Source organism: Chiloscyllium punctatum, chromosome 7, assembly GCF_047496795.1.
Source record: "Chiloscyllium punctatum isolate Juve2018m chromosome 7, sChiPun1.3, whole genome shotgun sequence".
NCBI lineage: Eukaryota > Metazoa > Chordata > Chondrichthyes > Orectolobiformes > Hemiscylliidae > Chiloscyllium > Chiloscyllium punctatum.
In genome coordinates this window covers 92,163,953-92,181,828 of record NC_092745.1, presented here as the reverse complement: position 1 = coordinate 92,181,828, position 17,876 = coordinate 92,163,953, and the positions used below count along the sequence as shown (strand labels likewise).

The 17,876-nt window shown below is 41.1% G+C and overlaps 1 protein-coding gene across 1 annotated transcript in view; it reads right to left on the bottom strand.

The window, feature by feature from the left end:
• Window positions 1–17,876, bottom strand: part of ipo13b (importin 13b) — a 208,565-nt gene that overhangs the window by 80,455 nt on the left and 110,234 nt on the right. The window contains exons 6-8 of the mRNA XM_072573267.1: window positions 8,668–8,788; window positions 5,557–5,704; window positions 3,779–3,960 (exon numbers count right to left, since the gene is read on the bottom strand). Of these exons, the coding sequence (XP_072429368.1) occupies window positions 3,779–3,960; window positions 5,557–5,704; window positions 8,668–8,788 (451 nt within the window). The remainder of the gene's footprint in view (window positions 1–3,778; window positions 3,961–5,556; window positions 5,705–8,667; window positions 8,789–17,876) is intronic.

Below are 17,876 nucleotides of genomic sequence, written 5' to 3'. Positions count from 1 at the left end.
TAGTTTCAGGGTTTTTCAAAATAGAATAAATGCTGGAAATACAATACAGGGCCATCAGCACTTGTAAAGATGAAAAAGACAGGTAATGCCTTTGATGTGAAAATGCAATTATTTGACCTTGCACTTGATATTTCAAAATGAATCTGAAGTACTCAGATATGGTCGGTGCTTTTCCCTCCACGTCTACCTGCAAAATTACATGCAATAATATGTACTTACCCAGCTCTGGCAGTGAATTGGATACTTGGAACCAGAGATGTACAGCGTGGAAACAGACCCTTCAGTCCAACTCATCTATACCAATAAGATATCCCAAATAAATCTTGCCCCAGTTTCCAGCGTTTGGCCTATACCCCTCTAAAACTTTCCTAGTCATTTGCCTAACCAAATGCTTCTTTAATGTTGTAATTGTACCAGCCTGCACCACTTCCTCTGGCAACTCATTCCATACACCCACCTCTCTGCATGAAAACGTTGCCCCTTAGATCCCTTTTAAATCTTCCCCTCTCACCTTAAACCTGTGCCCTCTAGTTTTGGATTCCTCCATGCTGGGGAAAGGACCTTGTCTATTTACCCTATCCATGCCCCTCATGATTTTAAAAGCCTCTATAAATGTTGCCCCTTGGTCTCCAATGCTCCAGGGAAAATAGCCCCAGTCTATTCAGCCTCCCTCTATAGCTCAAACCCTCCAATCCTGGCAACATCCTTGTACAGCTTTTATGAATTTTTTCAAGTTTCACAACATTCCTCCTATAGCAGGAAAACCAGAATTGCAGGTAGCATTCCAAAAGTGGCATAACCAATGTCCTGTATAGCTGAAACATAATATCCCAACTCCTATAGTCAATACACTGACCAATAAAGGCAAGCATATCAAATACCTACTTCACTATCCTACCTACCTGCAACTCCACTTTGAAGGAACTACGAACCTGCACTCCAAGGTCTTTGTTCTGCATCACTCCCCAGGACCTTGCCATTAAGTGTACAAGTCCTGCCCTGATTTGTCTTTTCAAAATGCAGCACTTCACATTTATCTAAATTAAACTCCATTTGCCACTTTTTGGCCCATTCAAACTTTTAAATATGTAGACTGAAAAGTTAAATTATAAATTGAACATCATATGAACTACAAATTAATTCACAACTTATATTTTCAATTGCTCTCAGCATTTAAAAATACTTAGACATTCCTAAACAAAACCCATTATAAAACATTAAATGTAAAAATACAAATATTTGATAGATGCATAAATGGCTGGATTAGTTAATAATAATATAAGTGTGGGGAAATGGCTACAAACTAAATGCAAAATAAATGTTGCATCCACTTTCTAATTAATTACCATCATGTATAAACATTGAAGTCTTGGAGAAATTGGAAATACCAAACAGTTTTACAAAGGGTGATGTCAAGTTAAAAAAGGTTAAAAAAAAAATGTTTTGCTTGGAATAGAAATTATCTAGCTTCACAACAATGTTAGGACATAGTGGTTTATGTTAAAATCTTCTCCTGAAAAAAAGGAGTTAGCCAGTAATATAAATTTAAATAAATATCACAAATTCAACACTCAGACTTTCTAACTTTTATAAAAATGAATGAATGCAACATTCTAGTCAACCATTGAGTATATTCCAGATTGAGATTTTTGATCCTTGGGCACTTAAAGGATTGACAGGAAAGTAGAGTTGATGTGGAAGTAGAGTCATGATTTTATTGAAGATTAATTTTGAAGGGTCTCCTCTTTTACAATTTCCATCCCATTATCTCATATCCATCACTGACAAACAATTAATTGGCAAGCATTTTTAGAAGGAAATGCCTTTTGGTTCAAATAATAATTGACATTAGAACTGGGGCTTTGACTTAAAAGACCCACTGATTTCAATAACAAACCTGAAATAACAGCTCAGTTGAAATACAGCAATTTCACTAAATCAGTTTGCCAGACAGTTCTGCTTAATATATTAGCAGTCACTTTGAAGTGAATTAAGAACAAAGAAAAAGCAAAGAAAGATATTATATGCTGTAGCACAATACTATTAAGACCTCGAGCTTCTAGACTGGAATCCTTCGGAGTTGAGTTGAGTAAGCAAGCTAACTTAGTTTTACTGGGGTTACTGACTACAGGCTCAGCAAACAAGAGGGAGTTACCAGAAACCATTTTTTTGTCCATGATTACAGTCCAATAAACCTTTCTGAAATGTGTCAGTAACTTTATAAAGTAAGAAATCAGAAAATAAGGTAAAATTGTATATCATTAATAAGTGAAGAGAAATTTTGCAGTTCCCAAACTGTTGACTTTTCTTTTTTCTTAAAAAAAAGAGTATTAACAATAAGTTACTGTGGACTCCTCAAACAGGTTGCAGTTCAGGAAGGCACATAAATGATGAAGTTTTAATTTTCTAGTTCTTATTCCAATGAGTTCCAACACTATGCAGATACACAATAAAACTCACTTACCATTTCTCTGCTCAGCTCTTTAAACATCATTTAAATCTAAAATAATCTCTTTTACCATAAATATGGGGCAAAAACAGGTTTTCACATTTTTGACCATTGCTGTTCATTTCTTGAACAGTGGGAATGTTTTCAAAAAAAGCTTAAAATGATGACTACCATTGATTGCCTACTGTGAAATCAAGTTTCCATTTACCTATATCAATGCAATTCTCGTACAGGACAAAAAATGGGAGGGAGATTTTTTTGACAAAGTCTACTAGTAAGACCTATTCTCATTTTCACATCCATGATTAACAGTATTAGAACTATAGTCATGGAACTAATGGATTGGACTGGAAGAAAAAGAAACATTTTGTCTTCTCTCTATTCAATGGCCTTTTCTTTTGTTTCTTCATCATCTGGAAGTTGGTAATTTCCAAAATACATATCTCCTGGAACATTCTGGCAGCAAAGAATCTCCAAAGTAATACTTAATAATATGAGACACTGTGGATCTGCTAAACTCCCCTCCTCTAAAAAGGTCAGGGCACACAGCCAAGACAGTTAATGGGCACAAATTAAAGCTTCCACCTCTCACATCTTAGACAGGGTTACCAGCCTGGCTGACCACTTTGCATGGGGCTGTCTTGCTGCCAATTTAATACTGACAATGAAGGGATGAGAACCTTAAGTAGACATCAATTGCCCACTTAAGGGCTTCAATGACTTATTGATAGGTGACGGGAACACCATTCACTAAAATTTATGCACTGCAACCTTCAATCCAACCACTGGGTGGGTATTAAATCCAGCCCCAAATGTCACCTAATCTTTCTAATGCTGGGCTTGCATGTGATATCGTTGTTAGAAGATAAACAAAGAAATAGAGACACAAAATATATGGCACAGATCAAGGCTGTTTGGCCCACTGCATTTATGGCAGCTAAAAAATAGAATGATCTAGGTGAATCCAATTTCAATGTACAAAAAAAACCCCAAAGCACTGCTGATGCTGGAAGTCAGAAACAAAACCACAGATTGCTGGAAAAACTAGCAGGTCTGATAGCATTTGCAGAGAAAAAGCACAGATAAGGTTTTGGGTGCAAAGACCCTTCTTCAGAACTGATCAAAGCCAGACCTGTTGAATTTATGCTTTTGTTTCTAATTTCATTGTAGCTCAACACCATAGTTAGCGAGCACAAAAGATCTGATTTGTCATTTTAAAGTTGTCACCATAAGAACTTCAAAAGAAAACAAAATGTCAGTACATTAAATGCAAATCAGTGCAGTGTCTAACTGTTTCAAAGTAGCTTATAAAATCTGGATGATCATTACCTGAGAAACGGCCACAATATTAGCAGCATAAGGAGGCAGGTCATACTTGCATTCTCTACAGATCTTCTTTAGTGTGGAAACACTAGATATGGAAAGTTCAGCATTGCCCAAAGCATGCAGTACCAATGGTAATACACTGTTAATCATCACTGGGTGATCAGCCAACCATTCAGCTAGTGCACCTGGAAGAAAGATTGGAAGTAGTTTTTAAAAAGTCAAACTTGTAAACACGAAGCTGAACATCATGTATAACCATTAGTACATGGACAATTACTCCTATATTTTAATCAAGCAAAGGAATAAAAATGAAATAACTTTATAATCTTGTAGCATTAATCCGGATAGAATCTCCAAGCCCAGGATCAAAACTGAGATCATCCAAAATGATAACAGCCATACACTAAATTCTGGTTTATTGTTAGATATAATGCACATTTAACAGTTTGCCAAAGACATAACAAATGATTAAAACAACTGGAATTATTTACCTTATCAAAATCAGATTACACTTCTAAATTGTAATGGAGTTTCTGACAGTGTCAAAAATTTGAAATACAGAAATTTCTATTAATATTGCACGGGAATATATCACCCATTTCATTTCACAGAGAATCACAAATACGACTGAAAGTTTCTTAACCCCTTGGTATCTCTTTAAAGGCAAGAAAAACTGGCATTGTCACTTTAAATGCTCAAATAATCATCAAGATTTAGGAACAGGCGTTAGTCACAACGTTGGTCACTAACTATTCATATCGGTCACAGCAAGGTCATAATGAGCGAACGTGATGTGGAGGTGCTGACGTTGAACTGGTGTGAACAAAGTCAACAGGCAGCTAGTAAGTGGGGGCTTCAAACGCTTGTGGTTTCAAATAAACCTGCTGGATTATAACCCGGTGCAGTGTGACTTTTAATAATAAGAGATGATTGAAGAAAATCATTTGGCACACCTTGCCTTCGAACCTATTTACAACTACCCCAATTCCCATCCTAACAGCACCCACAAGCTACATAATTCCAGGGTTTCCTATCAATTACCACAATTGTGAGCTAGACATTCTATGGGAAATTTTTAGATATCAACCCTAAAAGCTTTGCTTTAATTTATTTTCAACACCTGTCTGTTGACTTTGTCCACCCCCATCTAATGCCAGCACCTCCACATCACGTTCTTGTCCTGTTGTTTTGACTGACACTAAAGGTATGCTAAAGGTTTCTTTCTAGACCATTCACATCATAATGTTTCATCTTTTAAGCTATAAAACTCAAATTTCTTCAAATATTCCTCACAAATTAGTCCTCTAATTTTAAGAATTCTTCACAACACTTCTTCAGATTCCAAAGCCTGTTTCTCATGAACAAATTGACCTGGGCACACGGAGCGGCAAGAGTTTATTAGATGGCTTGAGCGTGACTTACTGCAATTTGCATCTGTTGTTTTGGCTTTATAATTCAATCACTTTTTTATTGACTACTATCAACCAGTGTTGAAAAGGGAGTTTGTTAAGTGATCTTTAAAATGTAATCCTTAATTACTTCAATACCATTCAGCATCAATCTTACCTCAATTGTAGCTCTCCTTCATCCCACCCCAAGAAAGAAAGTTCATGTTTCACTCAGACTTGAGCATATAACCTATGTGACAATGTGTCATACTGTACTGTCCAAGGTGTCATCTTCACTGGGACATTTTTAGATTAGATTTAGAACAGTCAAACACTACAACTGTATTGAGAATACCAATCCCACTTGAACATTTTTTGAACAAAGCCATTTACCTATCGTAAACATCACAGTGTCAGCTAGCTGCACATTGCTAATGTTTATCCTTGGAATAAGACCAATCAAGCCTGGAATAACATCGGAATAGTTGACATCATTGGTTTCTGCAATAGATTGAAACCCATACAAACAGGCTTCAATATGCTAAAGTGAAAGGAAAAAAAAGGAAAAAAATAGTTACACGATGCAAAATTAGCACTTATCAATTGTTTAAAATAGAAACTATGATAACCACAAAACCAACACTTTGATTAAAACCAAATAAACCAAACATTAGGCCCAAAAACAGCCAACAGGTATTTATTTTACAGTACCAACATGGAATTATTTGTCTTTGTCCAGTCTGCATTTATCATCTAAACTGATGTATCGGTAAAATTGCACAAGGATTCTTAAGCTAATAGGGCATTTATATGTATTCCATATCAGCCTTCTTTGTTTTATATTCAAGTAATCAAATTATATTTTAAGCATCCAGCTATTCAAATAAATATATAATTTTACAAGATTTTCATCTGGTCAAAATCCGGGTCTGTCAATGCACTAAAATTATGTGAATACTGTTGTACTATTAAGTAGTTTATGTGGGAGGATCTAAAAATGATACTTTCATATATACTAAAACTAATACAATAAAACAAATTGCTTCTTCTAGAAGATTATAATTTCTTCTAGAATTTTATAACTACTAGTTCACAGGGTATGCCATCCATAAAAGCTAAAAGATAGGACTAAATTCATTCTGAATGTTTCCTTTAGCACAACACCCAGCTGCATTTTAAAATGACTTGGTTGGTTCTAATGTACTTGCAGTCTTTCCAAGATGAAAGAAATTGGCCTTCATAAAAACAATAAAAAATGTTATTTTCTAGACAGTGCCACAAAATCAAGGATCAGGTCAGAACTCTACAATTCTGTCACATCTTTAATGATGGTGGACAATTAAGCGACAGGAGGAAGTGAACCCATTAACACGTCCATCTCTAAGATGGTAGAGACCAGTTCACAACTGCAAAAAAGTTGAAGAGTTTACTATCATCTTTAGCTCAAAGTGTCAAGTATTGATTCTTCTCAGCCTTGTCCCAAGATTCTGCCATCATAAAATTTCAGGTTTCAGCCAATGAGCCTTTTTGTCATGTGAAATAAAATGGCTAAACGCACAGAGCACAGCAAAATCTAAAAATCCTATCAATATCCCAATTGCATGAAGACTTTGACAACAATCATTTCAGCCTTACTGCAGGAGTTCCGTAAGGAAACCGCTATTTTAATCAATATGTTCAGACATGATCATAGCACACCTCTAGCAGCAGAAGCCTGAACATGCAGGAGCTTCAGGAACAGCTTCTTCGTGCACATTATTAGGCTTAAAAATGGACGCTCTAGCCTCAAATAAGGTTGATCTCTCCGAGCATATATGCAATGTAACCCTTTTCCCTCTGACTAAGTCCTTTTACAACCTCTGATCTGAACATCTTTGCTTACTATGATCTGCCCCTACTGCTCATAAACACAACATTTCACTGTAGTTCAGTACACGTGACAATAAATAAAAACCAATCACAAGTGGAATTTGAACCCAGGCCTTTTGGTCGGGACACTACCACTGAGCCACAAAACCATGGCTCAACTTGCTTTGACTATTTTATTAATAACCTGCCCTTTATCATAAAGCCATATTTGATGACAATTTAACTCTATTTACACAGTCTCTTATTAACAAAGCAGCTTACACTCTCATGCAGCAAATCCTGGACAGTGTGGCTTGCAAAAACAAGTCAAAATCATTTTGTACATGTCAAGCAGTGACCATTCCCAACAAGAGAAAGCATAATCACCTCACCTTGATATTCAGTTTCATTACCTTCACAATCAGCACTCAGATGCCCTCCCAACATCATCAATTTCCTAGGAATCATCAATGACTAGAAACTGAACCAGCTACATAAAATACCACAACTACTGGAGCAGATCAGAGGACGGGCACTCTCCATTGAGGAGTCTCTCCATTGAATTCACAAAAATTCTGTATTACCTATAAAGTTATAGGTCTAGAACATGATTGGATCCTCTCCTTGGGTGAATGAAATTCCAACAATTTAGTTTACTATCTCAGTATCCAGCGTAAAATCATCTGCTAGATTGGCTTAAACATTCAATTCACCATCATTTTCTGTCAGCAGCACAGTGTATATCATATAATGCAAACATTGCAGCAGCTTGTCATTATTTCTACATTAGAACACTTGTAACTTGAGACTTTCAACACATAGTGGGCAGTGCAATAGCTGGATTCAAATTCCAGCATCCCTAGGTTTCCTATAGATCATACACTTGCTTAGGACATTAGCACCCAAACCTTTTAGGAGCACTTTTACCAATTCATCAAGGAAAAAGCTCATTGCTTTTTCAAGGTCAACCATGGATAGGCAATAAATGCTGATCTTGGAAGCAACTCCCACATCCATGTCAACTCTTCATGGAGCAGTCAATAAATTAAATGCCAAAAGTAATACTGCATTGTTGCAGGATGAAACTAGAGCTGCTCTGAAGTGGTTAATCAGTTTCTTTTGGGCAGACATTAAAGCATTTGGTATTGAAGGAAGTTTCACTTTTAGCTTTCAAGAACAAGAATCAGGCTGGCACTTGAGTAAATGAATTAGATAATCAAAATTTCAAGGTAATAGTCAAGTGAATATTGAACAAAATAGTGTGCAAGCTCATTAATAATGTATTTTACTGAAGCATAGACATTTGAAAATAATAGCTTTACCTCTTTAACAAGTTAAAAAATTTTGAACCAGGATTGGTTCATCTTATGCTGATCCAAAATGACATACATTATTGTAAAGACTGTACTTAAAAGCCTTAGGCACAAGTCTTAAGGTTCTTATATCCTTAATAATACAATGTAATTCTTAGGTGGTGCATTTTCTAGAATAATAATGAAAATAACATCCTTAGGTGATGAAATATAGCTGGATGGTATTTATTCTGAACTCTGATTAAAATATTCAACACTCTTAGAAATTATCTATTTATAGTAAGCTGAACCTATATTTTTTCATGTGAGGTATCTTGCAATAGTGCAATAATATAGTACCCACCTGCCATGAGGATGCTTGCTCAGTGTCAGTTAAAAGTCTTCCCAGTTTGTCATACAGGTTACTTAATAACTCTGCTCCCAGCATCTCGTATACATACATTAAAGTATCAGAAATATCAACCCTACCAAGGAAAAAACATTTTATTTGAAATAAATATGAAAAAAAACTACAAACATTCACAACTAAAATTATGTAAATATATTAAATGAATGAAATATCTTACTTAGGATTTAAAATAAATCAAAATTCCAAACACTCTAATGAAGCTGAACTGATGTCAATTATCCAATACTATTTGTTAAGTATATACATGGTCAAATGCCCTCATATCAAGCATAGGTTGATATCAAGCCAAAAATTGCAATTAAGAGAAATTCGCAGAAGAATACAAAAACAAAAAGGAGCAGAGACCCATATGGCTTCGCTTGCTTCTACCAACATTCAATATGATCCGGCTTGATTTCCCTTCTCAAATTCTAACCAAATTCCAACTATATTCTCATAATTAATCAACCTCAGTCTTGCATATACCCTTTACCCAGTAACCAAACCCTCTAGAATTGAGAATTCTAAAGATTCACAACCTTCTTAATAAATAAATTTCTGGTCACCTCAGTCCTAAATGGCCAACCTTGTTATTCGGAGATTATGAATGCAATGTCAGGGCTTTCCAAGCAGAACAAAGTCACTCAGCATCTACCCTGTCAGTTCCCCTCAGAACTGTACATATTTCAAGGAGATCACCTATCAATTTTAAATTCCAGAGACCAAACAGCCCATTCTACTTATTCACTTCTCATCATGCAAAATTCATCCCAAGAATCAATCTAGCAGCCAAGGAGAATCCCCGATAAGATCCATCCTAAAACACCCAGGTTCGCAAACACCAACTAAATAACTAGTAAATAATTTTTATCACATAGTAATTTGAAAAGTATCAATTAACCCATAGGTACTGCTGAGAAAAGGAATTTGAAAAAAAAACTTGGAAATGCACAGTACCTCTTACATCTTCAGGAGAAAGTAGTATTTCACAACCGTGATTTATTTTATTCATAAGCAAATTGCTGGCTGACCCAGCATTTATTATCCATCCCTAATTATCCTTGAGAAGCTGCAAATCATGTGCTGAGAGTAGACGCACTGTGACGATGCTATAGCTTTAAGTACTGTGTTTTGTTCTGGTTTCTTAGAGAAAGACTGGGGGACAGATGCCATGAAGATGAAAAACTTGCAAGGCCTTGCTTTTTCTTTTCTTAAAAACAAAGGTTGGAACAATAGAATCAGCCTGTGTGGGTGCGGCCAAGCTCTCACAGATCAAGGATGTTTAGCTAGCTATCGGTGTTATGGGCTTGAAGTGGAAGCTATTTATCCCCTCTCTTGATCACTGCCAAAAGCAGGAGGTTCTCTTCAGAGGCTGCTGAATTGCATGAGACACAAAACCTATTTTCTGAATTTTCCTTTTTGTTTATGGAATGCTACTACATTGGAACAGTTGATTAGTAATAGTTACAGTATCTATTATTCTGTTAAGTTTCCAAGAGAGTTTGTTTTCAAAGTTCTTCTTTCTGTTGTTGCATTTTAACTAGTGTTCGAATAAATTGCACTTTGCTTAACATCAAGTTGTTTGACCAGTTGAATTGCATCTGGAACATGGCACATTACATTTGCCTTTTATAAGAAAAGTTAGGGTCTGGTCTGGTCCAGAACACTACAATATCATTAAGAAGGAAATTCCAGACTTTTGGCCCAGCAATACTGAAGGAGTGGTGTTATGAGGGGAATTTGAGGGGGTGGTCCTCCCATGTACCTGCTGCCCTTGTCCTTCTAGATGGCAGTGGTCATGGGTTTGGAAGGTGCTGTCTCAGGATTTTTCATGAATTTCCGCAGCACATCTTGTACATGGAATACACGGCTGTTACCAAGCATCGATGATGAAGGGAGTAGATTTTGTTTATGGATGTAATGCCAATCAAGTGGGCTACTGTGTGCTGGATAGTGTCAAGCTTCTAGACTGCTGCTCGAGTTGCATTTATCCAGGCAAGTGGGGAGTATTCCATCATATTCCTGACGTGTGTATTGTAGATGGTGGACAGGCATTGGGGAATCAGGAGGCAAGTCACTTGGAGTAGTATTCCTAGTCTCTGACCTGCGCTTATAGTCACTATATTTATACAGTTAGTCCAGTTGAGCTTCTGGTTAATTGTAATCCCCAGGATGCTAGAATTCAGTGAGTGTAACACCATTGACTTAACGAGATTTGAGAAGATTTGTAGCTCAGGTTGAGGTTCTGGATGTAGGTTTGCTCGCTGAGCTAGAAGGTTCATTTCCAGATGTATCACCACCCTACTGGGTAACATCTTCAGTGGACCTCAGGCGAAGCACTGCTGGTAAGTCCTGCTTTCTTATATACGTTTGGGTTTCATGAGGTTGGTGATGCCATTTTCTGTGGTGATGTCATTTCTGGCGGTGAAGTCACTTCCCGTTCTTTTCCTCCACCCCATGAGAAAAAGAACAGGAAGTGACATCACCACAGGAAAGGACATCACCAACCCAATGAAACCCAAACATAAGAAAGCAGGGCTTATCAGCAGTGATTTGCCTGAGGTCCACTGAAAATGTTACCTAGTCAGGCGACGATACATCTGGAAACGAACCTTCCAGCTCAGTGAGCAAACCTACATCCAGAACACCATTGTCAAGAGGTGATAGATTGTCTCTATTGGAGATGGTCATTGCCTGGCATTTGTGTGGTGCAAACGTTACTTACTATGTTTCAGCCCAAGCTAGGAAATTGCCCAAATCTTGCTGCATTGAGATACATCTGAGGAATATCAATACCCAAGGAGTTGAGTATACCAGAATCATTGGTGATCATTTCTGCTTTGGCATTATGGAGTGAAGGTCATTGATGAAGATGACTTGGCCTAGGGCCCTACCCTGAGGAACCCCTACGGAGATGTTCTGGAGCTGAGTTGACCAACCTCCAAGCGTTGACCAACCTCCTTTGGTTAGCAATACGCAGTGCAGAGGTCTTCCTCGATTTCCATTTCCAGTTTTGCTAGGGGTCATTGATTCCACGCTCAGTCAAATGCAGCCTCCATGTCAAGGGTTGTCAATCTCACCTCATATCCGAAATTCAGGTCTTTGATGCAGAATCAAAACAAGGCTGCAATGAGGTCAGGAACTAATGGACAAATGCATCCGCAACAGACAAATTGGCGAGGATGGGGTCAATTATGTTTCGCCTTCTTGCTGGTTCGTATACCAGCTTCCACAGAGTCAGTCTAGCAGTTATGTCCTTTAGGATTTGACCAACACAATAAGTGGTGTTGCTGCCACTGAGCCACTCACTGTGAACACTCAAATCCCCCACTAGAATACATGCTGTGGCCTTGCAACCTTCAAGGTGCTCACTGCAAGTGCGGTTCCACAGGGCAAAGCTCTGATTCAGCCGAGGGAAAGTAGTCCCTGTGGTAATTAGCAAGAGATTTCCTTGCTCACATTTGGCCTGATTCCATGAGACTTCACGGTGTCCAGAGTCAATGTTGAGGACTCGCAGAACAAATCCTTCCCAGCGTTTTACCATTGTGCCACCACCTCTGCTACGTCTGTCCTGCTGATGAGACCAAACGTATCTAGGGATTGTAATTGTGATATCGAGCACAATAGTTGTAGGTTATGATTCTATGATTACATTAGACAGCTCTTCCAATTTTGATACTAGGTCAAAAAGGCTGTTTTCTATGTTGTAATTTTGGTCAATGATAGATGCGTCGTCTGGTTTAATTTTCATTTTCTTTTCTAGCAATCAATACAACTATGTAGCTTCTAAGCCATTACACAGAGGACAGTTCAAATTCAAACACATTGTGTGACTCCAGACTAAAAGCAAAGGCCAGACCAGGCAAGGATGCTAGTTTCCTTCTCTAAAAGGAGATTAGTGAACCTGATGGGTTTTACTGACATTTGATGGTCATCATTAATTTCATAATTGTATTGAATTCAAATTTCACCATCTGCCCTGGAGGGATTCCGCCTTGGAACTCCAGAAGATCACCTAGTCACTGGATTGATAATACCACTGCACAATCGCCTTCCTGCACAGGTCGTTCTCCTATAATGCTCGTTTATTAAACGCAATTTGTCTGTAACGCAATTTGTGAATTGCCGATCTTTGATTTTTATAAAGCAAACCCATTTGCTGTTACGCAATTCTCATCCCCGACACTAGGCATCATGGTGTGCAGAGGACTGGACTCCAATCGGCATCAAGTGATCAGTCAGCTTGTGAAAAACTTCGTGAAAGGAATTGCGAAGTATCTGTGCTAGTGGACTTGAAAAGTATCTTGAAAATGTCTCTATAGCCTGAAGACGAAGCTGGGTGCAATCTGTTAATTTAAAAATTTAAAGTGTTGAAGTAAGGGTGAAGTTTCACTGGAATTCACTAACAGTAAAAGGAGAGTGTTGAGAAGCAGTTTAAAACTTGGTTTTGGTGTTTGTATTAAGCGCTCTTTTTCTCTCGCTTTGCTTAAAAACTATTTTAAGATGTTAAAGAATATCTGCAGACTCATGAGAATTGGTTTCAGTGACTAATCACTATGCTAACCAACTGAAAAAAATACCAGTAGAGGGGCTTGGACATGGTCAATCAGCTGCTCAAGGTGGTTAGAGTGAGGAAACGCTGCACATGCTGGGTGAAGGGGAGAAGCACACTGTTACTTTTGGTGCATGTGTGGAGATGTCCTGAAGGGGTGAGTAGGTTGTGCAGAAGACATTCAGGGTTAGTCAGGATCAGATGTTAGTGAGGATGACACAGAGTGGAGAAGATGTTGCAAGAAATAGTGGGTATAGTAGCAGAGATAGAGCAACTGAGGTATCAACAAGAAGATGGCAACACTTTCACTGGCAGAGTGGAGAAGATCACTGAGCTTCTTCCTACATTCTGTGCATTCCTTCAGATGGATGAGACTGCACAGGCCTGGATGGTCACCCTGGTCCAGGTTGGCGTGGTTGGAACAGAACGGAGCCCTCAGATGGCCTGGGAGAAAAAGTCGTCCTGCCTGTGCATCACCCCATCCTCATCAGCGGCATCTCAATGTCCCTGCTAAAAAAGAGAGTCACCAATTTTCCATTGTCTGCCACGTCCAGGGCCAACGTCAGGAACCATGCAGGGCACCTCTGGACTAATAGCTCTTGTCTGGGCAAACAATATCTTTTTTAAAAAGCTGCACCATGGATGATGGTCAATTCTAGGATATCCAGGAAGTAGTAAGTGGTTTTGGAAATGGCATAAGGTATGATGATGATGCTAGAATGTGAGAGACGGGCACCAAAGGGTAGGACAGGTAATACATCAGGCTGGTTTTGTAAAATAAGTGGATAGATATCCCCAGGCATCACGATGTGAAACCCTCTGAAAAACTGATACTTATTGAAAGAAATGAAGATTCAGCCCTTGGTCTATCAAGGCAGGTTTCATTCTGGCATCTGACTTGTGCAGTATTGTCATTGGATGGGATCAGATAACTGGTTAGAATATAGCAGCTAGCAGGTATAGAAGCCAATCGGTTGAAGAGTCTGATGAATCGCACTATACAGTACCATACAACAGATCAAAATTTACTTAGACAGTGCTATTGTTAGGCTAACTGTTATCTTTACTTTGATTTTTAAAGGTATTTTTTTGGTGGCTCACGAATAACCCCATTTTTGCATTGCATGATTTCCTATAACATGGCATCACATGGGAATGCAACTAAGGCATTATAGGAGCCTGTAGCTACTTTTGAATTGTATTACAACTGATATGTGGACAATCATGACAGATAACTTGCACACAACAAAAACACAAGTGAAGCAATTAGCAGCAACACAATATCCATCAAAATGGCTGCACGGAGAAATTAGCCTGCTGGTGCAATAATTGGTGACAGACATCCCTAAATTAGAATGAATCTGCACATCTGTGGCCATCATCACGATATTCCATGTGCAATATCACACCAGCTGCACACATGAAAATGGCTCTACTAAGGACAAAGTTCCTGGAATGGGGGACAAAAGTGAGAGACAAGGGACAAGAGTTATGAAATTAAGGAAGCTGAACAAACCCTCACAGATGCTGAGGGAGAGATAGCAGGTAAAGGCCGAATTTAGATTTAGTGGGAGTGTGATGACAGCACCAAAAATTTTACTCCAGTTTTACTGAATACCCGAAGGCTGGTTCAGTATGCTATGTTGCTGGTAAGAAGGCAGATGTGCCCGTCACTTGGCAGTACTTGCACCACCTACAGCTGACACTCCTATAAAGTAGTCAGTCAAAGATAAATAAGTAGATAATCTATCGTGGCAAAGTTCATGAGTAACTTATTGGTCAGGATTCACCAACTGCTCTGTTGTTTGAACTGTACCATGTATCCATCTCAAGAAACAGAGAGATTTTATTTTAACATCGCATCAAAAAGGCAGTACTTCTGTCAATGCAAAATTATACTTTTTTCATTTCAGTACTGCAATAAAGTATTAACCTAAATCACAGGAAAGGACTGGCTTGAACCTACAACATCTGACCCCGGTTCCCAGAATCAGCTCCGAGCCAAATTTTCTTCCACGCTTCCTTAATTAATTCAGTGTTTGTCTTGGGCAAACTCCATGCCATTTAAAAAAAACTTCAATGTTTCTCTCCAAACATCTGTAGCATTTCTAAACATTCAAAACTATTATCAGCAATTTATTAAGTACAGCTAATCTCAATCCTGTTCTCACTTGACAACATGCTAAAATTTCAGAGTGATGAGAATCTGGATGTAGGTTTGCTCGCTGAGCTGCAAGGTTCATTTTCAGAAATTCCATCACCATACTAGGTAACATCTTCAGTGAACCTTCAGATGAAGCACTGCTGATGTTTCCTCCTTTCTATTTATATATTTGGGTTTCCTTGGGTTGGTGATGTCATTACCTATGGCGATGTCATTTCCTGTTCTTTTTCTCAGGGGGTGGTAAATGGGGTCCAAATCAATGCGTTTGTTGACAGAGTTCCGGTTGGAATGCCATGCTTCTAGGAATTTTCGTGCCTGTCACTGTTTGGCTTATCCTCGGATGGATGTGTTGTCCCAGTCGAAGTGGTGTCCTTCCTTATCTGTATGTAAGGATACTAGTGAGGGAGGGTCATGTCGTTTTGTGGCTAGTTGATGTTCGTATATCCTGGTGGCTAGTTTTCTGCCTGTTTGTGCAATGTAGTGTTTGTTACACTTCTTGCACAGTATTTTGTGAATAACATGAGTTTTGCTTGTTGTCTGCATAGGGTCTTTAGAGTTTATTAGCTGCTGTTTTACTGTGTTGGTGAGTTTGGGAGACAGAAACATACATGAGAATTCCGAGAAGCATGGCATTCCAACAGGAACAGTCAACAAACGCATGGACTTGGACCCCATTTACTGCCCCCTGAGAAAAAGAACAGGAAATGACATCACCACAGGAACAAATAGAAAGCAGGAAACACCAGCAACGCTTCATCTGGAGGCACACTGAAGATGTTACCTAGTTTGGTGATGAAACGTCTGAAATTGAACCTTCTAGCTCAGCGAGCAAACCTACATCCAGAACCTCAACCTGAGCTACAAATCTTCTCAAAACTTGCTAACAATGATGACAGGCAAACACCATAAAGGATTTTTTCCTTGTCATAAGTAAAGCTAATGATACCATTCCCTGCTGTGATCATCACACCAAAAGTGATCTGCCAGATCAAACATTAGGATTAATCCTAAAATGTTTCTGGTCGATGTGGTTTAATTGCTCACGAATGTGACCATTCTTGAAGTCATCGATGAGCACACAAAAAAAATTACATTTTCCTTTATCTATTTAGGCTTTTACACCAAAGTTATAGATATACAGTGGGAACTCGATTATCCGAACAAGATGGGCAGGCACTATTTCCTTTGGATAATCGATAATTCAGAAAAGCGATTAAATGCATTTCCTCTGGGGCTCGGAGTTTTGAAGTCTGCTCCCCTTTCAGGAGTCTAGCAGCAGCACACATTGCGTGACCGCCCACCCACAACACAAAGTGCATGATTCCCTGCCCCAAACACCCTCCCGTCCACCCACGGCCCCTCTCCAGGGTATCCAGACTGCACACCAACAAGACAGCTGCTACTGCAGAGGGCGCGCCAGAGAGGGGGCGCGCCAGAGAGAGGGCGCGCCAGGGAGAGGGCGAGCGCGAGCGAGGGCGCGCCAGAGCGAGGGCGCGCCAGAGCGAGGGCGCGCCAGAGGGCGGGCGAGAGCGAGGGCGCGCCAGAGGGCGGGCGAGAGCGAGGGCGCGCCAGAGGGCGGGCGAGAGCGAGGGCGCGCCAGAGGGCGGGCGAGAGCGAGGGCGCGCCAGAGGGCGGGCGAGAGCGAGGGCGCGCCAGAGGGCGGGCGAGAGCGAGGGCGCGCCAGAGGGCGGGCGAGAGCGAGGGCGCGCCAGAGGGCGGGCGAGAGCGAGGGCGCGCCAGAGGGCGGGCGAGAGCGAGGGCGCGCCAGAGGGCGGGCGAGAGCGAGGGCGCGCCAGAGGGCGGGCGAGAGCGAGGGCGCGCCAGAGGGCGGGCGAGAGCGAGGGCGCGCCAGAGGGCGGGCGAGAGCGAGGGCGCGCCAGAGGGCGGGCGAGAGCGAGGGCGCGCCAGAGGGCGGGCGAGAGCGAGGGCGCGCCAGAGGGCGGGCGAGAGCGAGGGCGCGCCAGAGGGCGGGCGAGAGCGAGGGCGCGCCAGAGGGCGGGCGAGAGCGAGGGCGCGCCAGAGGGCGGGCGAGAGCGAGGGCGCGCCAGAGGGCGGGCGAGAGCGAGGGCGCGCCAGAGGGCGGGCGAGAGCGAGGGCGCGCCAGAGGGCGGGCGAGAGCGAGGGCGCGCCAGAGGGCGGGCGAGAGCGAGGGCGCGCCAGAGGGCGGGCGAGAGCGAGGGCGCGCCAGAGGGCGGGCGAGGGCGCGCCAGAGGGCGGGCGAGAGCGAGGGCGCGCCAGAGAGCGGGCGAGGGCGAGGGCGCGCCAGAGAGCGGGCGAGGGCGAGGGCGCGCCAGAGAGCGGGCGAGGGCGAGGGCGCGCCAGAGAGCGGGCGAGGGCGAGGGCGCGCCAGAGAGCGGGCGAGGGCGAGGGCGCGCCAGAGAGCGGGCGAGGGCGAGGGCGCGCCAGAGAGCGGGCGAGGGCGAGGGCGCGCCAGAGAGCGGGCGAGGG